Source organism: Cebidichthys violaceus, unplaced genomic scaffold, assembly GCF_023349555.1.
Source record: "Cebidichthys violaceus isolate CVI_PGR_0920_01 unplaced genomic scaffold, fCebVio1.0.p SCAF_16, whole genome shotgun sequence".
NCBI lineage: Eukaryota > Metazoa > Chordata > Actinopteri > Perciformes > Stichaeidae > Cebidichthys > Cebidichthys violaceus.
In genome coordinates, this window is record NW_027176329.1 from 13,294,994 (window position 1) to 13,315,433 (window position 20,440).

The 20,440-nt window shown below is 42.5% G+C and overlaps 2 protein-coding genes across 4 annotated transcripts; one reads left to right on the forward strand and one right to left on the reverse strand.

The window, feature by feature from the left end:
• Positions 1–666: 666 nt before the first annotated feature.
• Positions 667–15,543, forward strand: eya3 (EYA transcriptional coactivator and phosphatase 3). Of its 3 annotated transcripts, none has more exons than XM_068711362.1 (19): positions 667–750; positions 3,209–3,313; positions 3,788–3,837; positions 4,035–4,129; positions 5,223–5,303; positions 5,406–5,460; positions 6,005–6,114; positions 6,413–6,544; positions 6,751–6,836; positions 7,737–7,908; positions 8,085–8,254; positions 8,458–8,541; positions 8,635–8,724; positions 9,350–9,408; positions 9,522–9,682; positions 10,212–10,326; positions 10,704–10,825; positions 10,936–11,036; positions 11,793–15,543. In XM_068711362.1, the coding sequence occupies exons 2-19, from the start codon at positions 3,257–3,259 to the stop codon at positions 11,871–11,873; spliced, it is 1,821 nt and encodes a 606-aa protein (XP_068567463.1). In that variant the 5' UTR covers positions 667–750; positions 3,209–3,256; the 3' UTR covers positions 11,874–15,543. The 3 variants fall into 3 exon arrangements, with proteins under 3 accessions (XP_068567463.1, XP_068567465.1, XP_068567464.1); XM_068711363.1 differs by having other exon boundaries at positions 685–750; positions 3,206–3,313; XM_068711364.1 differs by lacking the exon at positions 6,413–6,544.
• LOC137872870 (XK-related protein 8) lies at positions 15,367–20,114 on the reverse strand. Its single transcript, XM_068711365.1, has 3 exons — positions 19,723–20,114; positions 19,164–19,354; positions 15,367–18,099 (listed from the first exon to the last, which is right to left on the reverse strand). Exons 1-3 carry the CDS (start codon positions 20,025–20,027, stop codon positions 17,285–17,287), a joined length of 1,311 nt encoding a protein of 436 aa, XP_068567466.1. The 5' UTR covers positions 20,028–20,114; the 3' UTR covers positions 15,367–17,284.
• Between the last annotated feature and the right edge of the window lie 326 nt (positions 20,115–20,440).

Consider the following 20,440-nt stretch of genomic DNA (forward strand, 5'->3'; position numbering starts at 1 on the left):
GTTTTTAATTCTGCTGATGCTACTTTTATGCTACAAAATACAAAAAAAAAAAATATATATATATACACATTTTATATTATGTTGCTTGTGATTTTCATCCCAGAGATTAGAGTTGTAATGTATACTACATTTTTTTTTGTATTTGTTGATTAGATTTTAAATTATTTATTTATATAGTAACAAATGTCAAATAAATGTAGTGGAGTAGAAATGCACATTATTCCCTCTGAATTATAGTGGAGTAGAAATATAAAGTATCATAAAATAGAAATACTTAAGGAAAGTAAAAATACTTAAATTGCACTAGCCTACAGTACCTGATTAAACTATATTAATATATTAAATTATACTTGGACACATTCAACCACAGAAATTCAGCTAGCTTAAAATTAGCCAAACTCTTGATTAATAAAAACAATTCTACACACGGTCTACGGTTTGTTTGATATTAACATGCATTTATAATTATTTAAGCTGCCTGGCAATATTTAGTAAGAGGGTTCATCTGTTCAAATAACAGATGTTTGCAGTCTTTTCTCTCACCTGTGTTGACTCACCGCCACACCTGTCGTCCCCCGTCGCGCCAAAGAAAGAAAGGACTCCTGTGAATGAACATTCCGCACATGCGCAGTGGGCCCAGCAACGAAAACTTCCTGCAAAATAGTGCTCCCTAACAACAGACAAAGCTTGACACTGTGGATTCAATTGAAGGCGCTTAGATAAAAGCGTTTCTCGGTCACCCCTTCAATGGTAAGACAGGGTTTCATCATTTTGGTTTGTCGGGAGTGTTTGTGTTGCGATGAGCGTCTCAGTTGGGTGCAGCGGGAGTGGGATGCTTTCACACGATGCCATTTCAACACCCGCTCCAATGGCTGCTGATGCCGACTAATCTCTGGAGCGGAAAACTTTCATGCCCGGGCCAAACTAAGTATCGCTCAAAGCCAGCTTAGTTATTTAACCACCATTGGCCTCAGACACGTTATCTAATATACATGTAATATCGACAGCGCGTGACACCCAGTGTTTCAGTTAGAACTGATAGTAAAGCGCGTGAGTAGAGCGACTCTGTTTGCTAACGTTGGTAAGCTAACGCCGCTGTTGGGAAGCTTGCGCGGTGCCGTCTAAATGCTGGGAAGCTACGCTTAATTAGTGTCTGTTGCCACAGTCGCTCACTGTATCGGTTAGTATTAGTTGCCAACATCTAGGTTCATGTGTTGACGGTGCAGATTATGTTCCAAGCTTTCAGATTAAAGATAAACGAGCCGCTGAGTTCCATGAGCTGGTGAGATGTCAGACTTCACCTTCACTCAAACCGTCCCCGGTTATTTGCTGGACACAGCTAACGTAACGGTTGTCGGCTAACATTAGCAGATGTCATGAATAGAACTTTACCTTGAGTGGATGCTGCTGTTTGTTTGCTTTACTTTAGTGTGCAGGACAAACAATACCGGAAACATGGGTGTTGGATGAAACCGGGGATGTCAAAAATATGTGTCTACATCTGAGATGTATTTGTAATCTGCAAACAATGAGGAATTATTTTAATCTCAGAGTGTGACTGGAACCAATCTAACAAGCCTCCTTTTTAGATGTATATGTAACTGAAGAGCAGACGTCATATGAAGACCTCCTTGGTAATGGTTTAAAATACGACTATGATGAAATAGTCTGGAAAAGACTATGTATCTTATTTTTAGGGAACATAAATACAGTGATCAGTTGGAATTTATGTATACCCTAACCTAGAGAGTATTCCAGATTAGCTATTACCTCAAATATAAGATTATTTAGCAGACAATCAGCTAATTCAACACTCATAAAGACTACAATTCAATTAATATTTTCTGTCTTTGTAATTGATCTCTAGTGACAGAGATCTTGAACAGTTACTTTTAACTATAGAATATATATATATATATATATATATATATATATATATATATATATATATATATATATATATTCTCATTGCTCATTCAATATATATATATTTATTTATTTATTTTTAATTTTTTTTTTAAACAGCCGCGTGAGAGCACAATATGTTTTTGGGGTCAGTGCAGCTGAGGAAATAGAGATTTTCTTTTCTGAAATATCTAAGATACAAACGTATGCGAGTTTATCTACTATCAGTACATCATCACGTGTCCTTATTCCCCTTCAAATGTTGCTCCTTTTTTTTTTTTTAGTTCACTTACACAAGCTTGACAGTTTGTGAGTTAGGTAAAAGTCCGGTTGGGCGAGAGGCGGACAAAACAGTAGTTATTATTGTTTTCCCAGAACACCTTTCAGTAAAATATAAAGAAATTAAATAAATCGTGAACATTGGATGTTTCAGATTTTTTTTTCTGTGAAATACATGAGAATCTATTCTGATTCAGGGGTGTCCCCTCCACGTGACCACGAGCGGCCCAGTTACCGGTGGAAACAGCTGGAGGGAACGGTGTGATCAAAACAAACGAACAAAGCAGCAGCAGTGTATATAAACCGGTTGTCTTTGGTTTGAGAAATGAATGAGCAATGAAAATATATATATATATATATATATATATATATATATATATATATATATATATATATATATATATATATTTATTTATTTATTTTTTTTAAACAGCCGCGTGAGAGCACAATATGTTTTTGGGGTCAGTGCAGCTGAGGAAATAGAGATTTTCTTTTCTGAAATATCTAAGATACAAACGTATGCGAGTTTATCTACTATCAGTACATCATCACGTGTCCTTATTCCCCTTCAAATGTTGCTCCTTTTTTTTTTTTTTAAGTTCACTTACACAAGCTTGACAGTTTGAGTTAGGTAAAAGGCCGGTTGGGCGAGAGGCGGACAAAACTAGGATAGATGTTATCCCAACTCGGGCCGATCTCACCGATAGGACAGCTTGCACCTGAGCAGTTAATGCGTCTGGAGAATATGTTTTCGTTGACCGGAGGTTAGGTCACATGTAAATGGAACGCTTCCTTAATCCCCGCGGTGAACACGCTCGTGGCGGGGGGGGGGGCTTAGACCAGGGAGCCCCGGTTCTAACCCCTCGTGCCGCTGATCAGACCCGCGATAAGCGGCGGCTGCATTGATGTGCATTTATGAGACACGAGGAGGGGGAGAGTCACGCGTCGGCAGCACTACATAAGGCTCGTCCCTCCATTTATTCAGTGTGTTCTTGTTGTTGTTGCTGCTGCTCGGGTGAAGCAGGGTCCGGACCAGCTCTCCCGGTGCAGAGAGTAGGCTGAGCTCGCAGACATGTCGGGTCGCTCCACCGCAGAGATGGTCGACTCGCAGGAGCTGCCCGAGCTGCCGGTGAGTCCGCACACGACGCCAGACGTCACTAAAATTTAAATTTAAATTTTTGTACTATTGTACCTCCAACGACGAAGAAGTTAAGATGCAACAAATGGTTTCACTGTGATTCTGTATCACAGCTGCAGCATCCTTTTTTTCTTATCATATTGTATTGTTGTGGTTTAGTGTTTATTCACAATATTTTGTTAATTGATGTCAAGTATTTTTGGGATTCTATAGAGGAAATATGCTTAATGCGTCGTAAAATAAAACATGAAACACTCCATGAAAGAATGCATACAACTCTGAAGGACAACTTTTGTTCAAAAGTAATAATGTTGTTGTTGTTTTTTAATTGAGCTTCAGTGGCTTGGTTTTATGTGTATTTTTTCTGACTTGATGGTTTATCATATAGAGGGAATAAAAAGATGCACATCACAGGAAGTAGAATTCCAAGTGAAAACCTTTCTCTGTGAACTCGTGTGTTTGCAGACAAAGAAGCCGAGGCTTGAGATCGACGGTGGACTGGAGAAAGAGCCCAGGTTGGTCTTCGCTGACATCTGTCTCTGATCTTTTATGTTTTGAAAGTGCTGCCTCGTCATTCTGATGAAAAAAAGTTTTGAATTAACTATTTATTAGAGAAAGAATTTTACACAGTAGATTGTATTTTATGTGATTGTCGTCTTCTCTTTGCCAGCAGAAATTCTATCATTTGAATGGTTTCTTTTGGCTCGTTCAGTAATTTAGGTGACGATAGGAGTCCAGCTGCAGTGTTGGGTTCATCAGAGCCGGAGAGCTCCTACTCTGCCCTGTCCACAGCCCAGCTTGATCCAGGTAAGTAGAACATGTGACCGCACTGTTCCTAAAGCAAGGCTTTAGGACATTTTGTGATTTAATGACAAAGTCATAATATTTCAAGAAAAATCGACCTGCCCTCTATTCTGCTGTGCATTACTTTATTGCTCTGCTGATACGGTAGTAATCCCCTCTAAACTAACTGAAAACACATCTGATCATGCATAAATCTCACCATTGTGTGGTTTATTTTCTACAAAAATGTGAACTTCACCACCTCTGATAAAGTGCAGCTCAAAGTTGCTTTCAGTGGAAAATCATGGAGTAAAGAGACGGTACTTAAACTTGCATTCCTTCTAATAACAATCAGGGGCGACTCCTCCGGTTGCAAAAAGAAGTCTGATTGTATAGAAGTCTATGAGACTGTCTTGATTTATTACCTCAGTAAACATTGTAAACTTGAGTTTATGGTCTCAATCTCTAGTTTCAAGTCTTCTTCAATACAGCATGATGTTCATTTAGTAAATGATGGTCCATTTAGAGTCAAATAGACCATAAAGCAGAGTATGCTTTAGGGCGGGATCACTGTGATTGACAGGTCGCAGGCGCTACCAGAGCTGTATATGGCGTCACTACGTCACTCCTCCACATTCCAAATATGAAATAAATAAAATAGTCCATGAAGCAGGGTATGCTTTAGGGCGGGGCTGCCTTTTGATTGACAGGTTGCTACCACAGCGTTGTCCGGTCTGGGAGTTGTGTGCTACAACTGTAGTCGAAAAATGCCTTATTCAGCATTTGGTTGTACTTGGCTCCACCCTGTCGTGTCACTTCTGGTTGCAACAAACCAAGATGGCGACAGACAGAATGCCAAACTTTAGGCTTTGAAACCGTAGCCGACAACCGATGGGTGAGGTCACGGTGACTACGCAGGGAATGCTGAAACATGCAACCAATTATTGCAACCATTATGACTTCATTATCAAAATCTCAGAGTGGCTCTAATACTGTCTCGTAGCCGACAGACTAGAATTTCACCTTTTTGGTTTATCTTATTCTCTCGCTCAGCATTAAGAAACCCCCCCCCCCTCCCCTTTTCTGCCTGGAAGATACTGACCATGTGTGATTGCAGGTGATCAGGAGCAGTCTGCTGCGGACAGAGGGCCGGCAACTCAAGCATGCGGCGACCCCATGAACTCGTATGCACATTCGGGTACGAACAGAAGCACATTAAAGGTCTTTTAAAAAAGAAGAAAGCTGAATGCTGTTGAACTGAAGCCCTGTTGTCTTTTCTTTTCTTTTCTTTTTTTAACAGGCGCAGACTCGACGGGGTCATCCGAATACGCCCAACAGGTCTATCAGGGAAGCAAGTGAGTGCGCTGCATGTGAACATCCTATCATGTATCACGCTGTGATGTTACACAGATTTATGGAGGTGACATTTAGACTACAATTCTTTGAAAGAAACACAGTATAATGCGTCATTGAAACAAAGTGCATAAGCAGCCAGGTGCATGCAGAGACTAGTACGACTCCTCCCTTGGGGACATTGTCCCAGAGTGCCCCTTTGTATACATTTCAACTTTGCCGTCACATACTACCGCAGGTTCTCCTTCCAGATTTAGGCTGTCTTTCCTGTACTCTCTATTATTCCAGTGTTCCTCAGTTACCTCCAGGCCGTATTTGTAAGCAACGCCTTTACACCCCAATATTAGCTGCTGCTTTAAAGGGGATTTTTGCAGCTCATTACTATGACATAAATGTGTGACTTAACATCAAATCTTACAGTGAGGAATATACTGGTTTTGTGTTGCTTCTGTGCCAACCAAATTTTGTGCGCCAGTACATAAAAACACAGTTTTGAACCCTAACAATTTAAAAAAAAAAATCTAACACTGATTGTCTTTCTTTCAGCCCGGCAGTGACGTCATACACCAGCCAGGTGGCCTATCCTCCGCTGGCCCAGTCCACCGTGTACTCAGCCTTCCCCCAGACCGGCCAGACCTACGGCCTCCCGCCCTTTGGTTGGTCCCCGCTCCTACCCTAACAGCCTATTTTAACACTGTCTGCTCACTAAAAAAAGAAAAGCTAGGATCACACCTTTTTTAAAATATTTTTTTGTCACTCTGCTTTAGAGGCCTTACTGTGCTTTGGCGCTGTCAGAATCGATTTTTGCTTTTCTTTTTTTTTTTTTAAATCTCTGCTTAAACGGCCACACCTCAACCTGAAGGACCCGGTTTCCTAACTTTTGCCCCTTCATCCACTCGTCCCCCCCGCTGCCTCTTTCATTCTCCGCTTCCATTGCTCTCCTGTCATCTTCAGGTGCTATGTGGCCAGGCATTAAAACAGAGACAGGGCTGCCTGAGGCGCCCTCTGGTGGCCAGCCTGGGTTTCTCAGCTTCAGCACCGCATATACCTCAACCCAGCCAGCCCAGCTGCACTACTCATACCAAGGCAAGCTGCAACCTCACTGACTCACACGACAGCGCTGTCACACCCTCTGCAAACACCAGAAGCGCTGAAACACAAAGATCTTGCGGTGGCACAGCTTTATCTTCCTCTCTTGTTGCTCATCACCTCAAATGCTGTTTTCAAATACTTTATTTTTTTATTTTTATGTTTTCCTCTGGCACTGTTTTAGCTGACCTTTCTGTCTCCAGGCTCAAGCTTCACAACATCCAGTGTGTACTCCAGCATCCCGTCGGCTACGGCTGCCACCACCACCTCCACCACAGCGGCACACCAGGTAAGGAGGACATCAAGTGTTCCTCAAAGTGTCTCCGTGGTTGTTCTCATGCGTTCTCCTGTCCATCAGTGCGGCATAAAAGAAGAAAACGTTTTTTTTTAATTAAACATCCGGCACCCCAAAGTATATTCCATCTTTTAGAGCAATTTAAAAATACCAAAAGAACATCAACACTCAGGATTGAGGTTAAGGATCTCAAACATGCAGAAAAACTAAAAAATATTTTGGTAGAAGTGATGCAGCAGTGCATCAGGCCAATTCCTTTAGTAGGAAATTACACAGCTAAACAGTGATGCATAAAATAAATTTTGATAAATATTTGCAATATACCACGGGTTTCCTTTTTTATTTATTTTTTACCATGGCACAGACATTTCTTGTCATGGCACCTGGAGCAACCCAATCCCCATGATAACGTGTATATATGTACAGAGACACATCTCGGTAATATGTAATGTATGTAGATGTAAGATTTACAGGGAAAAAAAGACCTGTAAAATTACCAAAGAATACTAAACTAAATATGCTTTTTTTTTTTCTTCTTTTTTTTTTTATGTATTTCTTCTATTTTTGTAAAAATAAGATTAATTATGTTAATAAAATTAAAATAATTTTCTTCAGAATTAAAATAGTACAGGGAATAAACAAACAAAACCAAACGAAGAAGGTTCCATTTTAACTTGAATGTGAGCCCGCTGTTAAATAATGTTGCTGTTGGCCTGTTGAGCTGACGGCTGAGCTGTGTCAGCATTTCTTTAAGCTTTGTTGTACTGTGTCAAATCTTTAGGTCACTCGGCCCTCCTGTCCTGAGCATCATCATATCTATTTAGCTCTCTATTTCTATTGTATCTCATGTGGCTGACCATTGACCACAGTTGTTTTTTTTTTAATCTCCTCCAGGAATTTAGTGGCTACAACTCTCTGGGCCAGAACCAGTTCTCTCAGTACTACGCTCTGCCTCCCAACTACGTGCCTGCCGGGCTGCCTAGCAGCGACGACCCCGGCGCCGGAGCGGCCGGGTATTCAGCTGTGAAGTCGGAGCAGGCCGCCTCAGCCGGGCTGCCTCCCAGAGGTGACTTCAGCACTTTGACTGACAGTAGTTCTATTTAAACATTAGAGGTAGATTACATTGTGGTGGCTGTTTTTTAAAAGCCCCCTGTTATTCCGTTCAGCATCCTAGTGCTAGTTTGAGACAAAACAGAAGTATTGTGTCCTTCAAGTGCTGATTTTCGACTTGCTTGCATTAAGATGCGTCCCCACCAGAGAACCTCCCGGCAGGTGCGGCCCTTCCTACCAGCGTGGCCGTCCCCGCCGGAGCCAGAGATCAGGACGACGTCGGACGCAGGAACTCTGTCGGCAAATCCAAAGGGAAAGGCAAGAGGTCCGATAGCTCCCCGCCTACCGACAGCGACCTGGAGGTGAGCAAGTCGGCAGTTTAGCTCCTCTTCGCACACTTAAACATGGCTGTTTGTTTGTCATTTAGCTAAGCAGCACGTCAGAGTTTAAGACAAAGCTAAACCCAACAAATCACCACGTTAAAAAGATCAAATATTATTCAGTGGTAAATGTTGTTTCCTGTCAGTTGTAAAAGTGTGATATTGTTTTTCCCTCCTCGTTGTAGCGCATCTTTCTCTGGGATCTGGATGAGACCATTATCATATTCCACTCACTGCTCACTGGCTCCTACGCACAGAAGTTTGGCAAGGTTTGTTTTTGTAAATGGCCAAAAAGTTTGAGCATGCGACATGAAATAAAAAGCAGTCTGACTCTATTGTGGGTCTGCGTTGTGTCCGTTTAGGACCCGGCCACGGTGCTGAACTTGGGCTTGCAGATGGAGGAGCTGATCTTTGAGCTGGCAGACACTCACCTTTTCTTCAACGACCTGGAGGTACAGTGATATACACTCAGCCACCTTTTTAAACCAATCACATGGCAGCTTAAGGCTGTGTTCTCCCCAAACGCTGGCCTCTCTGGGTTCATAACGTCATCTGGAGGCACCCGGTGAATTTCACCTGAGCTGTATTCCCTGTAGCCACACATCGGCTGGTTTACTACAGCGGTGTGAACCCAAAAATAAACAGATTCTGCTCTGATTTATATGCAACAAATGGATAAAAAGGATGCCGAAATGACTGCGTAACGATGCCGATTCATAGAAAGTCTGTATTCATGCTTTTGTCAGGTCCGTCCGAAGCGACTAGCAAACAACTTTTAAAATGCTTGTTTTCAGAATGGAGTTTGGATAAATCGGTGCTAGGTTTTATTAACATTGCAGCGGCTCCATCAACGCTCAAAATACCAGTTTATTTTGGTCTATACACCTACATTTAAACAAGGCAATTTAAGAGGCTGCTGCAAAGATGCTTAATCTGAAGCTTATGACTTTATGACTTTTCCCAACGGTACTTGGATGTTGTCTTTGTACAAGTGAATACAAGAGTTTTTTTTTTTTTTTTTTTTAACGAATACATTATTACATAATCCGTTACAAAAAATAACTCGTTTTGTTTCAGGAATGTGATCAAGTCCATGTTGAGGACGTTGCCTCTGATGACAATGGACAGGACCTGAGGTGTGATATAAACAGTGCAATGACCTCATAACACACTTTAACATCATGACTCAGAAGCAGATTTTATTCCCCTCATCCAATCAATTCACAGGTGTGTTGTCTCTCCACTTTAGTACCTACAACTTCTTGGCAGATGGCTTTAATGGTTCCAGTGGCGGGGGGGCATCAGGACCCACCACAGGGGTCCAGGGAGGCGTGGAGTGGATGCGGAAACTGGCCTTCCGCTACCGCCGGCTAAAAGAGATCTACAGCAACTTTAAAGGGAACGTTGGAGGTGAGTTTGCATCAGTGATGAATATGTTTTGCCTACGTGAAGTTGTAAATGACCGGCACACGAGAAAACAACCGTGGCTCGTGAACACTTTCTTCAGTTTCAGTAAAACAGTGTTCAGACGTTCTTCTTTCGTCTGGCCTTTCATGCTTTTAATGGCCCGTTCTAGGGAGTGTTTGTTTTACTGAGAGAAAAACCTTGGAGTACTTTACAGCCGAGTGAATTACGACGATTGTGTTACAACATCAAAATTAGCTCCACAGTCCAATATCCAAGAGGCAAAAGGAACCAAAACGCTCAACGGATCTGAGTCCCCCCCCCCACTTTATTCTGGCACTGTCACACACACACACACACACACACACACACACACACACACACACACACACACACACACACACACACACACACTAAATATCAGACTTGACAAAACATTTAGAGGAGTGCATCCTTCTGCAGGTTTTTTTATGGCGACATGCTGACAGTGGGGTCTCCATCTCGTGGTCGTCTTACTGCGTGTCGTGTCTTTCAGGCCTGTTGAGTCCCATGAAGAGGGAGCTGCTTCTACGGCTTCAGTCTGAGATCGAGAACGTGACGGACGCGTGGCTCTGCACGGCGCTCAAGTCTCTGCTGCTCATCCAGTCCAGGTCTGAGCGGAGGTTATTACTTTGGAGAATATCTCTCAGGTCGCACTCTGCGGCATGTGAGTTGTGATTTGTTAGAGTCAAGTGACGGCTTTATTACACGTTACCGTCACATTTAGTGACTGCTTAGGCTCAGTGACCCTTGTGATTGAGCTTTAAAAGGCAATGTTTATTCAGAGGATGATGCAACCCGTCTCCGCTGGTTTGAAGGACAGAAGCTGGGCTGTGATTTTCCTGTGCTGAATTTGCTTTGAAAAATCTGGCCCGACATCAATGCAAGTGTAAACGGGTCTGTCCCCTGATTAAGCTTTATGTTTTCATCTCGCAGCCCACATATGTTAATGCAGGTTCTGCATATGTGTGTGATGTTCCGCCAACAGGGGGAAGTGTATGAATGTGTTGGTCACCACCACCCAGCTGGTTCCAGCTCTGGCGAAGGTGCTGCTCTACGGCCTGGGAGACGTCTTCCCCATCGAGAACATCTACAGCGCCACCAAGATAGGTACGCATCGGAAAAACCGCTCCGTTGACACCATTCGTTCTCCTCTACTGCAGCAGAGGAATCGTGTTACAGTGCTGCTTTTTGTGATCTCCTGTTTTCCTGTCGCGCAGGGAAAGAGAGCTGCTTTGAGAGGATCGTCTCCCGCTTTGGGAAGAAGGTGACTTATGTGGTGATCGGCGACGGTCGAGACGAGGAGTTTGCAGCGAAACAGGTGAACTTCTCCTTACGCCTGCCTGCTTTTGTGTTTTAGGGCCACATAGCGCTTCATCCCAGGACTTTACTTATATTTAAGCTCTTTTTTTTTTTTTTTTTAAATGTTTCTATATCTTGACAACCACTCTAACCTCCGTTGTATGGTAGCTGCCACAGGCCCTCTGCTTTTATCTATTTGGTCTATAGAGCCGATCTGCTCCCACAAACAGGCTTTGTTGTGATAGTGTCTGTCCGACATAGAAAGCTCAGGACAGACAGACAAAACAAGCGTCCCCTTTTATTTTCCACGGTGACGTCACCAGTGCTTTTTTTTTTTTTTTTTTTTTTTTTTAAAGTTCAGCGTTTTTCAACTCGTTGCGCTCTCCTCACTGGGAATTGACAAAAGACCATGGGGCTCGAAAAAAACAAAAACCTGCTATGTGGACACAGGCTCTTAGTCGGTAGGCAGTTTGCATTTCCTTAGAAGAGTACAAACACAATGCTGTGGCTCTCACTTTATTTGCTTAAAAGGCATCCACATCTCACGAAGGTGCTTACAAATCCAGCTGTGAGCATAACCGACTAGAAAGTTTAATAGATCATAATCGATCCAAGTTTGTCTTTGGCTGCTAAACTACTATGATGCCTGTGTGTTAGCAGCCTGGTTCCAGACTAACAAATCACCATTTGTTCATTAAAATGATTCAAATGGAAACATTCCAGTCTGACAGTCTGAAACGGTCTCTTGACGCTCTGTTTGTCTCTCTGTCCGCAGCACAATATGCCGTTCTGGCGGATCTCCACTCACGGCGACCTCGTGTCCCTTCACCAAGCGCTGGAGCTGGACTTCTTGTAAAGGAGGCGGCGTCCAACACCGCACACCAAAGGGAGAAACAACCCGGTGGTCGTCCCGTCGGCCTGCAGAGTGACATTGTGCGAGAAATACCCCCCTCCCCCAGAGACAACACTCGCTCGTTTATTAGAAAAATCTGCCCTCACTTGACAATTTATGACTCTCTGTGTATTTGTGTGTGATGGCAACGCACTGAGGCGGACTTTGGGTCGGAGCTGACCGCCGGAGACGGACTGGATGGGCGAGTGAAGGTTCCTCACGCCCCGGCGCTCCCTCCTCTACGGCAGCTAAGCTCACCACGGATGAAACTGGCACTGATTTGGACACAGAAGGGAAGACATCCATTTTTTATTTTTTTTCTTCTCTTTTGGTTACATTGTCTGTTTTTGTTTTTGTTTGTTTTTTAGCAAAATCTCCCGCGGTGAAAACAATTCCTCTTCATTTTTATTTCTCTCTCTGGATTTTAAACAACCAAAGGCTCATTGTTGTTTTGTTGGCGTTCTCTTTCGTTGTAGCTTTTTATTTAGTTTCTAAAAGTCTCTCTCTGGGTTGTTCAAAAGTATAATCCCACTATTACTCTCCATGTAGCCTTTGACATCTTAACACGAGAACTAAGGGGTTAAAAACCAGTCAGCTGTCCTGACCTCCGCTGTGGTGCAGCAGCAGAGTGATCTGTGGTCGGTGAGCTTGTGCTGACAATCTTCTCACCAACCTGAAGCGGCCTCTCTTGTGACACACAGCACCGCACACACTCTGATCCGCTTCAGCAATGACTCAGTAGTTTAAACCCAGCAGACCCCCCAGTAGTCGTAGTATTAGTAAGGCAGAGCACAGGTCCAATGAAGACCATAGCTGTGTCCCAAATCCATTCTACATATTACTTCTAATACAGTATGTACTGCATACTAACCGTCTTTTAGCAGTAAGTATGAAAAAAAAAAAAAAAAGTACATGCGTAACATTTTTACGCTTAGCAGGAAATGACATGTGTGCAAATGTTGAACTTCACAAAAAAAAAAATCTTAGATTACTTTTTGTTTTGTTTTCCAAGCTCTCTCTGGAGCTGTTTCGCCACCCAACAGTTCAACTTTTTTTTCCCCCTCACATTCGTTTCCTTTTGTGCATTGCATTGTGGGAGAATATTGTCCAGAATTGACTCCATTTAGACGACATACTGTCTGGTTTGAGTATATCTTTTTTTTTTTTATATATATCTTTTTTTTCGAGTGTGAAGAGACTGAAAACCTGCTCAGAAGTAGTTTGTGGTATGGATTTGGGATCTTAGAGTTGTGGGTTGAATACGAACACAGCTGTTGTATAATTATCATCCTTGAAATCCCATAAGGGGACTAACTAACTAACTGGAGGCAGGAAGATGTGAAGGATGGCCCCCATGGATGGATTACAGAGCTGGACACTTACCGCTGACATGTTGTAAAGTCACAGAGCTCCATCAACACTCGGGACGTCCTGATTGTGTTTCATGTTGCTCCTGATCCTTTTAGAAGTCTTTTTTTCCTTTCATACGTCAGCCGATACCGGCTTATTGCGGATATGTCGCTATTGGTTTGTACCTCAGATCTGTCATTTAGAAACGGTGTCTCCGTTACATCATTTATCCAGCCGAGAGCACTGACCCGTTTGTTTTCATGCTGTAAAATGTATCGCCCAGGATGCACCTTGGTCACAATTCTGAGGGATCTATATCAAGTTTGTAGTGAATGGAAATGCAGATTATTAGCATTTCCTTAAACTACATTTAGATGAACACCGGACTTGATGCCCATTGTCTCATAATCCGTCCACACATTGTTCGAAGGATCACGGTCACTGAAGAGGTTTCTTTTGAAAGATTCCTCTTTTCAGAGTGAAGACAGTTGTACATCTTGTACAAGTTGTGTAATCTGGCAAAACCAGTATTGTTACATTTTAATACTCATGCACGTCATGTTGTCATTTACCAAAAACAGAAATGCATAGTTTTGTTTCCAAAAACATTACATCACATTTTCCTGTAAAATTAGATTTAGCTGACATTCATTATATCAGTTAGTTAAAACTCGAGCAGCAACAAATTATTGTAGCCAATATTGATTTATAAGCAGACCATTTTCTTGATTATTAGATTAATCAACAAACAAAAAAATGATCTGCAACTATTTACAAATTACAATTTTTTTAAATATGAGTCAAACGATCATCGTTGCATCGGACGGTTTGATATTCATCTAAAAACAATGCAGAGGTACATTTATGTGATTTTCTGCCTTTAAGTAAACAGAATATTTTTGGGGTTTTTCAAGTGTTTATGGTTACAAACAAGCATTTGAAAACTGGGAATTGTTCTCTCTTTTTTTGACATAATCTAAAATTCTCATCCAAGTCAAAATAGTTTGCCAACTAATCATCCATGAATTGATTCAGCTCTTCTAAAAACATGGGCGGTATTATTTGTGTCACAGCTGTGACCACAGAATTACTTCCACAGCTTTGAATTTTCAGTCACATGACGACCCGCGACAAAAAAAAACGATGACTGTGCAATACGTTGCTACTTTGCCCATTAACTGTGTTTTGAAGGGATTTTTTTTTTCTCGAGTAGAAGGAAGGGTCGACCGATCAGATTACGACTGAACGATACTGAGCCTGAAGATTTCGTATTCACACACATGCAGCTTGACCGTTAAGAATGTGTATCTATCTAATGTGTGTTTTTGTTTGTCTTGCGTGACTGTGCATATTTATAGCGTGCCTTTAACCATCATCTGTATGCATAATCTCAAAGGGAAATATGTAAGGCTTTTTTTGTGTTTGGTACATTTATTGTGTTTTATTATCCAAAGTGTTATCTTACTTTCTTTTTTAGAATTTTAAAGTGTTTTTGTTCCTAGACTGTTTGATGTGATTGTCCTGTCTGAACTGTATTTGAAAGGCCTCCATCTAGAAAATGATGCCTCCATTGTGGGGAGCTCAGTGTTTGAAAACAATGGAAAAGATGGCTTCCCGTCACTTTGCCGACAGACGCTCACTCAAAATGTTTTAGTTTTTTTTCCGAGAATAGATGTCTGAATATGGAGTGACAATACTTTGCCGATTTTCACATAAATGTACTCGATGTCTGCTTTGTATTAGACTTCTGCTTCCTTTTGAAAAGGAGATTTATTTTGTCGCTGTGAAACGCCCGGCGTCGCTGAGAGACAATCACCATCTATGAACACAGATCAGATCACCAAAGTGAACTCGTTTTACATTGTTCACCGTCTTGCTAATAACTTGGTGAGTAAAAGGTAAACGGGCTCATCTCAGTCCTGACACACATGAGAGAACTTAGGAGACCATATGCAATCTTTGCATATTTTTTTTTTCTGCTTATTGAATGTGTGTTTTGTGTATTTCTTTACTGTGTCTGCATGTAATGTTGGTTTTGAAGTATACCATGGCTGTTAAATATGTTTAAGGGACTATATTCTTGTGTCCTTTTTTTCTTTCCAATGCCAAATAGTCTTTTTTTTTTTTTTTTTTTTTTTTTTTTAAATAGTACGTAAACAACTTATTTCATCTCATCTTCAAATGAGCTGTGAGGATGCATTGGGTTATGTAGAGAGCCTGAATGTGATCCTGTAAACTCAACACGTATCATAATAATCAATGCTAATTTAATAATCACTATTTTCCCCTCAGTAGGCATTTAGGACCTGGACACAGTCCTGGAAGGTTTTCCTGTGTACATTAGACACTCAATACAGTGTAAATAAAGTTTCAGACTCAAGTATCTGTCATTTATTGACTTTGAAAAATTACAAATACATAAACATATTTGCTCCATTTTCATTAAAACCTTGTGGTTTGAAAGAAATGTTGCTATACTGGATGAACCACAAAGGGCTCCCCTGCTAATGCAAATATGAATTCTGAAGCTGAAAATGAAATCTTCCTAGATTATGATCATTTTATTGCAAAAAACTCACCCTTTCCCTGGTCAGTGTTTCTTTGCTGAGGCACAGAATGAAATACTAAAAAACTAACTATGGATGACAGGCAATATGAATCTAGTGTTTACATTGAGAGCTAAATACTGATAAAATGACTAAATAATGTACACTGCTGGCCAAAAGTTTTGAGTGACATTAATTTTCGCAAAGTCTGCTGCCTCAGTTTTTATGATGACAATTTGCATATACTCCAGAAAGTTAAGGATATTGCTGCCAGTAAGATTGCACCTAAATCAACCATTTATCGGATCATCAAGAACTTCAAGGAGAGAGGTTCAACTGTTGTGAAGAAGGCTTCAGGGCGCCCAACAAGCGCCAGGACCGTCTCCTGAGGTTGATTCAGCTGCGGGATCGGGGCACCACCAGTGCAGGCAGGTGTGAGTGCATCTGCACGCACAGTGAGGATGGCCTGGTGTCAAGAAGGGCAGCAAAGAAGCCACTTCTCTGCAGGAAAAACATCAGGGACAGACTGATGTTCTGCAAGAGGGACAGGGATTGGACTGCTGAGGACTAGGGTAAAGTCATGTTCTCTGATGAATCCCCTTTCCGATTGTTTGGGGCATCCGTAAAAAAGCTTGTCCGGAAAAGAAAAGGTGAGCGCTACCATCAGTCCAGTGTCATGCCAACAGTAACGCATCCTGAGACCGTTCATGTGTGGGGCTGCTTCTCAGCCAAGGGACTGGGCTCACTCACAAGTTTGCCCAAGAACACAGCCATGAATAAAGAACGGTACCAAAACATCCTCCGAGAGCAACTTCTCGTCAACACTGCAAATATTGACTTTGCATAAACTTAATGTAATTGTCAATAAAAGCCTTTGACACTTATGAAATGCTTGTAGTTATACCATAGTAACATCGGACAAAAAGATCTAAAAACACTGAAGCAGCAAACTTTGTGAAAACAAATACTTGTCTCATAAATAGTATCAGAAATGAGGTTTGATTTCAGTAAAATCTTGAGGACTCGATATTAACCATTTAAAAAATTTTAAATGAGTTGTACCATTTCATTGGAATGTTTAGAAAAATATAAAAATATTAAAAAATTTGGAATGCATTTGTCACAGAAAGAACTGTGAGTTTTGTCCCAGATTGCTTGTATTCTAATAGTAATACATAAGAATAAGCAACAAACAAATGTACATGTACATATTCACAGACTTTAAGAACTGTGAACCTACCCTTTAAAATGGAAAATGAAATAAAGATTGGCAGCACCGGCTAATAAAGTGAAGAAGGTGCTTACAGCAGAATACAGCGGTCTTGACTTGGACTTGGCCTCTCGCGAGGTTGGATCTGTTGCTCAGGGAGCAGGTCACAGTCCTATCCCACGAAACCCCGTGATCCTCATTTATCGGGCCGCTCAAGTCTGCGTGACTCAGTCCAACCTCCGAGTCTGGTGGACGTCAAGTGATGCAGGTCAGGAGTAGAAGTTCTCGGCCAACTTCCTCATTCTTTTATTGCAACGTTTGATGTCGGGTGCTGGAGCTCTTGGCCCGCTGCGATCGGTGACGTCTGTGTCCGCCTCCAGGATCCTGAGAGACTGGTAGTGTTCATCTTCCGGGACGTCCTCCGTGGCTGAGGACATAGGAGAATCAATCTCATCACCAGAAAATGTTTGAAGCCTAGTAGCGCCCTGTCCAACTCTGGCGTCCCCTTTCAGCTCCTCCTTGGCCAGGTTTGGATGGTAGCACCTATAATATAACAGTTTAAACAATAGGCCGAGGATATAAACTGCAACAACACTGACAGCGGTGATTACAGCATACAAAGGGGGAACTTCGAAATAAGGCGGATCGGGGCTCATCTTCCAGCACCACAGAGCGCAGAGGAGGGAAATATCCATCAGCATGTAGCCGTGGTACAGCAGGGTCCTGTACCTCGTCCTGCCCTCGGCCACGTTGAACCAGTCAAAATACCAAATGAGGCCCACGGTGGCTCGGTAAAGCCACTCTCCGCAAGGGCTCTCCATGAAGTCTGTCTTGGACCGCCACACGAAGAATAACAAAACCAGCCAAGAGCAAAAGAAGTGGGCGAAGACGAAGCAGGGCAGCGCAGAGGCGAAGAGGGTGAGGGCGACGAGGCGAGACGAGATGAGCAGCAGGTTCCAGAGGAAGTAGGCCACCGACGACATCATCCGCTGCTTCTCCTTGTCGGGCAGGAAGGAGCGCAGGGAGCGGTGGTACATGGTCACGCTGAAGGCGATGGCCGAGACCGACCCGCAGGCCTTCAACACTGAGGGAGGAGGAGGAGGAGGAGGAGGAGTCATTAGAGACGCTACAGTACAACGAACTGTTCATCACCCCGCAGAAAGTACTCTCAGTGATGGAGTTTTTAATGGAAGTTTTGAGTGCATTAAACCTCAGACACTACACTTCCACTCAACGGCATCGAGAAGATCACAGAGTAACCCACAGTTGTGCTGTATAAGCACAATAAAGAGGACATTGCTCTAAACTTTTGTCTTTTTGTTATTTAAAAAGGTCAGTCCACCAAAATTAATACAGTGGTGGGTTTCATTCGTCCAGAAATTCATCTTTATATTTCTGGCTGCATCACAATAGAATAAGGTGATTATCCACAGAACACAGTGTCTGCAGTTTTTATTGTAACTCCTTTTTTTTTAAATAGTCCCTAAGAAGACTCAACAGTGTCATCTGTGGATCATTTAGAGTACCAAAGAAAAAAAGTGTATTATCCAAGTATGATCAGTAAAAAAAAGAAGAAAAAAAAAGTTGTCAAAGTATGTAAAGAACTAAAGTTTAACGTTGGAGTTTATTTGACCTACTATGTATCATATTTTGTAAGCAGCTCACGTGTTCTGTGTGTATAATGTACTGTAGCCGTTTCTCTCTGAAATGTAGTCGAGTAAAATGGAAATAGTGAAACAAAAGTGATCATTTAAGCACATCTAGACGGTACTTAAGTACAGCACTTGAGAAAATGTACTTAGTTAAGTTCCACCACTGGCTTTGGTTGACCTGGCCCTTTAAAAACAGAACTGAAGTGTAAAGACATAGAAGAGATACATTCAGGACCTCACATTGGCCCTTTTAACTGATACTCAGGAGTCTTTAAAAAGACTCTTCTACTTTGCTATTTGAGTAACATCAATCCTACGTGAGCCTTACATCACTCATGACATGAGTTTGCTCTGCTTTGGTGACTCCCAAAGAAAGAAAGAAAGAAAGAAAGAAAGAGATAAATATACACATACATACATACGCACGCACGCACGCACGCACGCGCACACACACACACACACACACACACACACACACACACACACACACACACACCTGTCACGGGGCCGAGCTCGCCGCTCTGCAGGATGATGGTGAGCATGAGGAGGAGCTGGGGCGCACTCTCAGAAAACGCCTCTATGAGCCGCAGCATGCTCAGGTCGTGGCTCAGGTACACGGAGACGCCCTCGGGGTCACGGATGTCTGAGTAGGAGCTGCACAAGGAGAGCTCCACCACACCCGCGTGCCTGGGGAGGCAAAAGGTGGTGGGGGTCGAGAACACACACACACACACACACACACACACACACACACACACACACACACACACACACACACACAGTTATCATATAAAACTGTTTAACAATCAAATGTGATCGTCTGTAAACAAGGAAGTTGTGGTATAACTGGTGTTACTATTGCTGAGTCACTGTGGCCCCATAAAGTAATCTACAGACCCCATTTAGAGAAAATGAAACTGAAACTGTTTTTCAGGAACAGGCGAGGGTGAAGCCCTCCGATGAGGAACGACAACTAAAAGAGAAATAATCCCCGAACAACCTCGTGTTTCCTGTAATCACACCTAGCTTCCCACGACACACGTTCCCTCACGCACCTGAAGTAGATTCCCAGCTGCAGCACGTGTAGGAGCTTGAGCATGCACGGGCTCAGGCATTTCTCCACCTTCGTCTGCCTCTGGTCCTCGTTCTCGTCCTCGTAGCTGTACCACAGCCAGCTGAAGACCTGGACGAGGACGGACGAGCCCACGAGAAGCAGCAGCAGGATACAGAGGCTCGCGTAGTCTTTTTCCTGGTAGAAAGACACGACGGCGACTATGTCCAGCACTATGTCCAGCAGCAGGAGCACCAGGCCCAGACAAATGAAGATGAAGTCACCGGGGGAGAACTTGAACACACCCATAGTGTCCTGTCAAAAGTTAACAAACCCCCCCCCCCGTCTCTCACACTACCTGCCTGCTGGCTGCGTGGCTACGTTCTCTGGGACACAACTGTTACCGCGTTACTCATTAGAGAAGAACTGAAAGTGAGCAAAGGTCCATCCTTCAAATACCGTGCAACTCCCCCTTCAGGGTTACGCAACTATGGCAGCCCGTTTCCGCCATCAAAAAAAAAAATGATGAGATAATAAGTCATAATGATGAGATAAAAAGTCATAAATATGAGATAGAGTCGAAATTATGAGGTAGAAAGTCACAATTATGAGATAAAACGTCATAATTATGAGAGCCTGAATATTACACTGTAGTAATATTATCACAACCAGTTTATGTACAACTCACACCGAGAGCTGTCACTGTAACAACTAAGCTCTGT

Bases quoted from the DNA above. Each gene is read 5' to 3' on its own strand.
- eya3 (XM_068711362.1), top strand. From the start codon at position 3,257: ATGTCGGGTCGCTCCACCGCAGAGATGGTCGACTCGCAGGAGCTGCCC. The intron at 6,115-6,412 runs GTTGGTCCCCGC...TGTCATCTTCAG, and splicing joins CTACGGCCTCCCGCCCTTTG to GTGCTATGTGGCCAGGCATT. The intron at 10,826-10,935 runs GTACGCATCGGA...CCTGTCGCGCAG, and splicing joins CTACAGCGCCACCAAGATAG to GGAAAGAGAGCTGCTTTGAG.
- LOC137872870 (XM_068711365.1), bottom strand. From the start codon at position 20,027: ATGGGTGTGTTCAAGTTCTCCCCCGGTGACTTCATCTTCATTTGTCTG. The intron at 19,355-19,722 runs GTGCGTGAGGGA...TTGCCTCCCCAG, and splicing joins CAGCTGGGAATCTACTTCAG to GCACGCGGGTGTGGTGGAGC. The intron at 18,100-19,163 runs GTGTGTGTGTGT...CTCCTCCCTCAG, and splicing joins CGAGCTCGGCCCCGTGACAG to TGTTGAAGGCCTGCGGGTCG.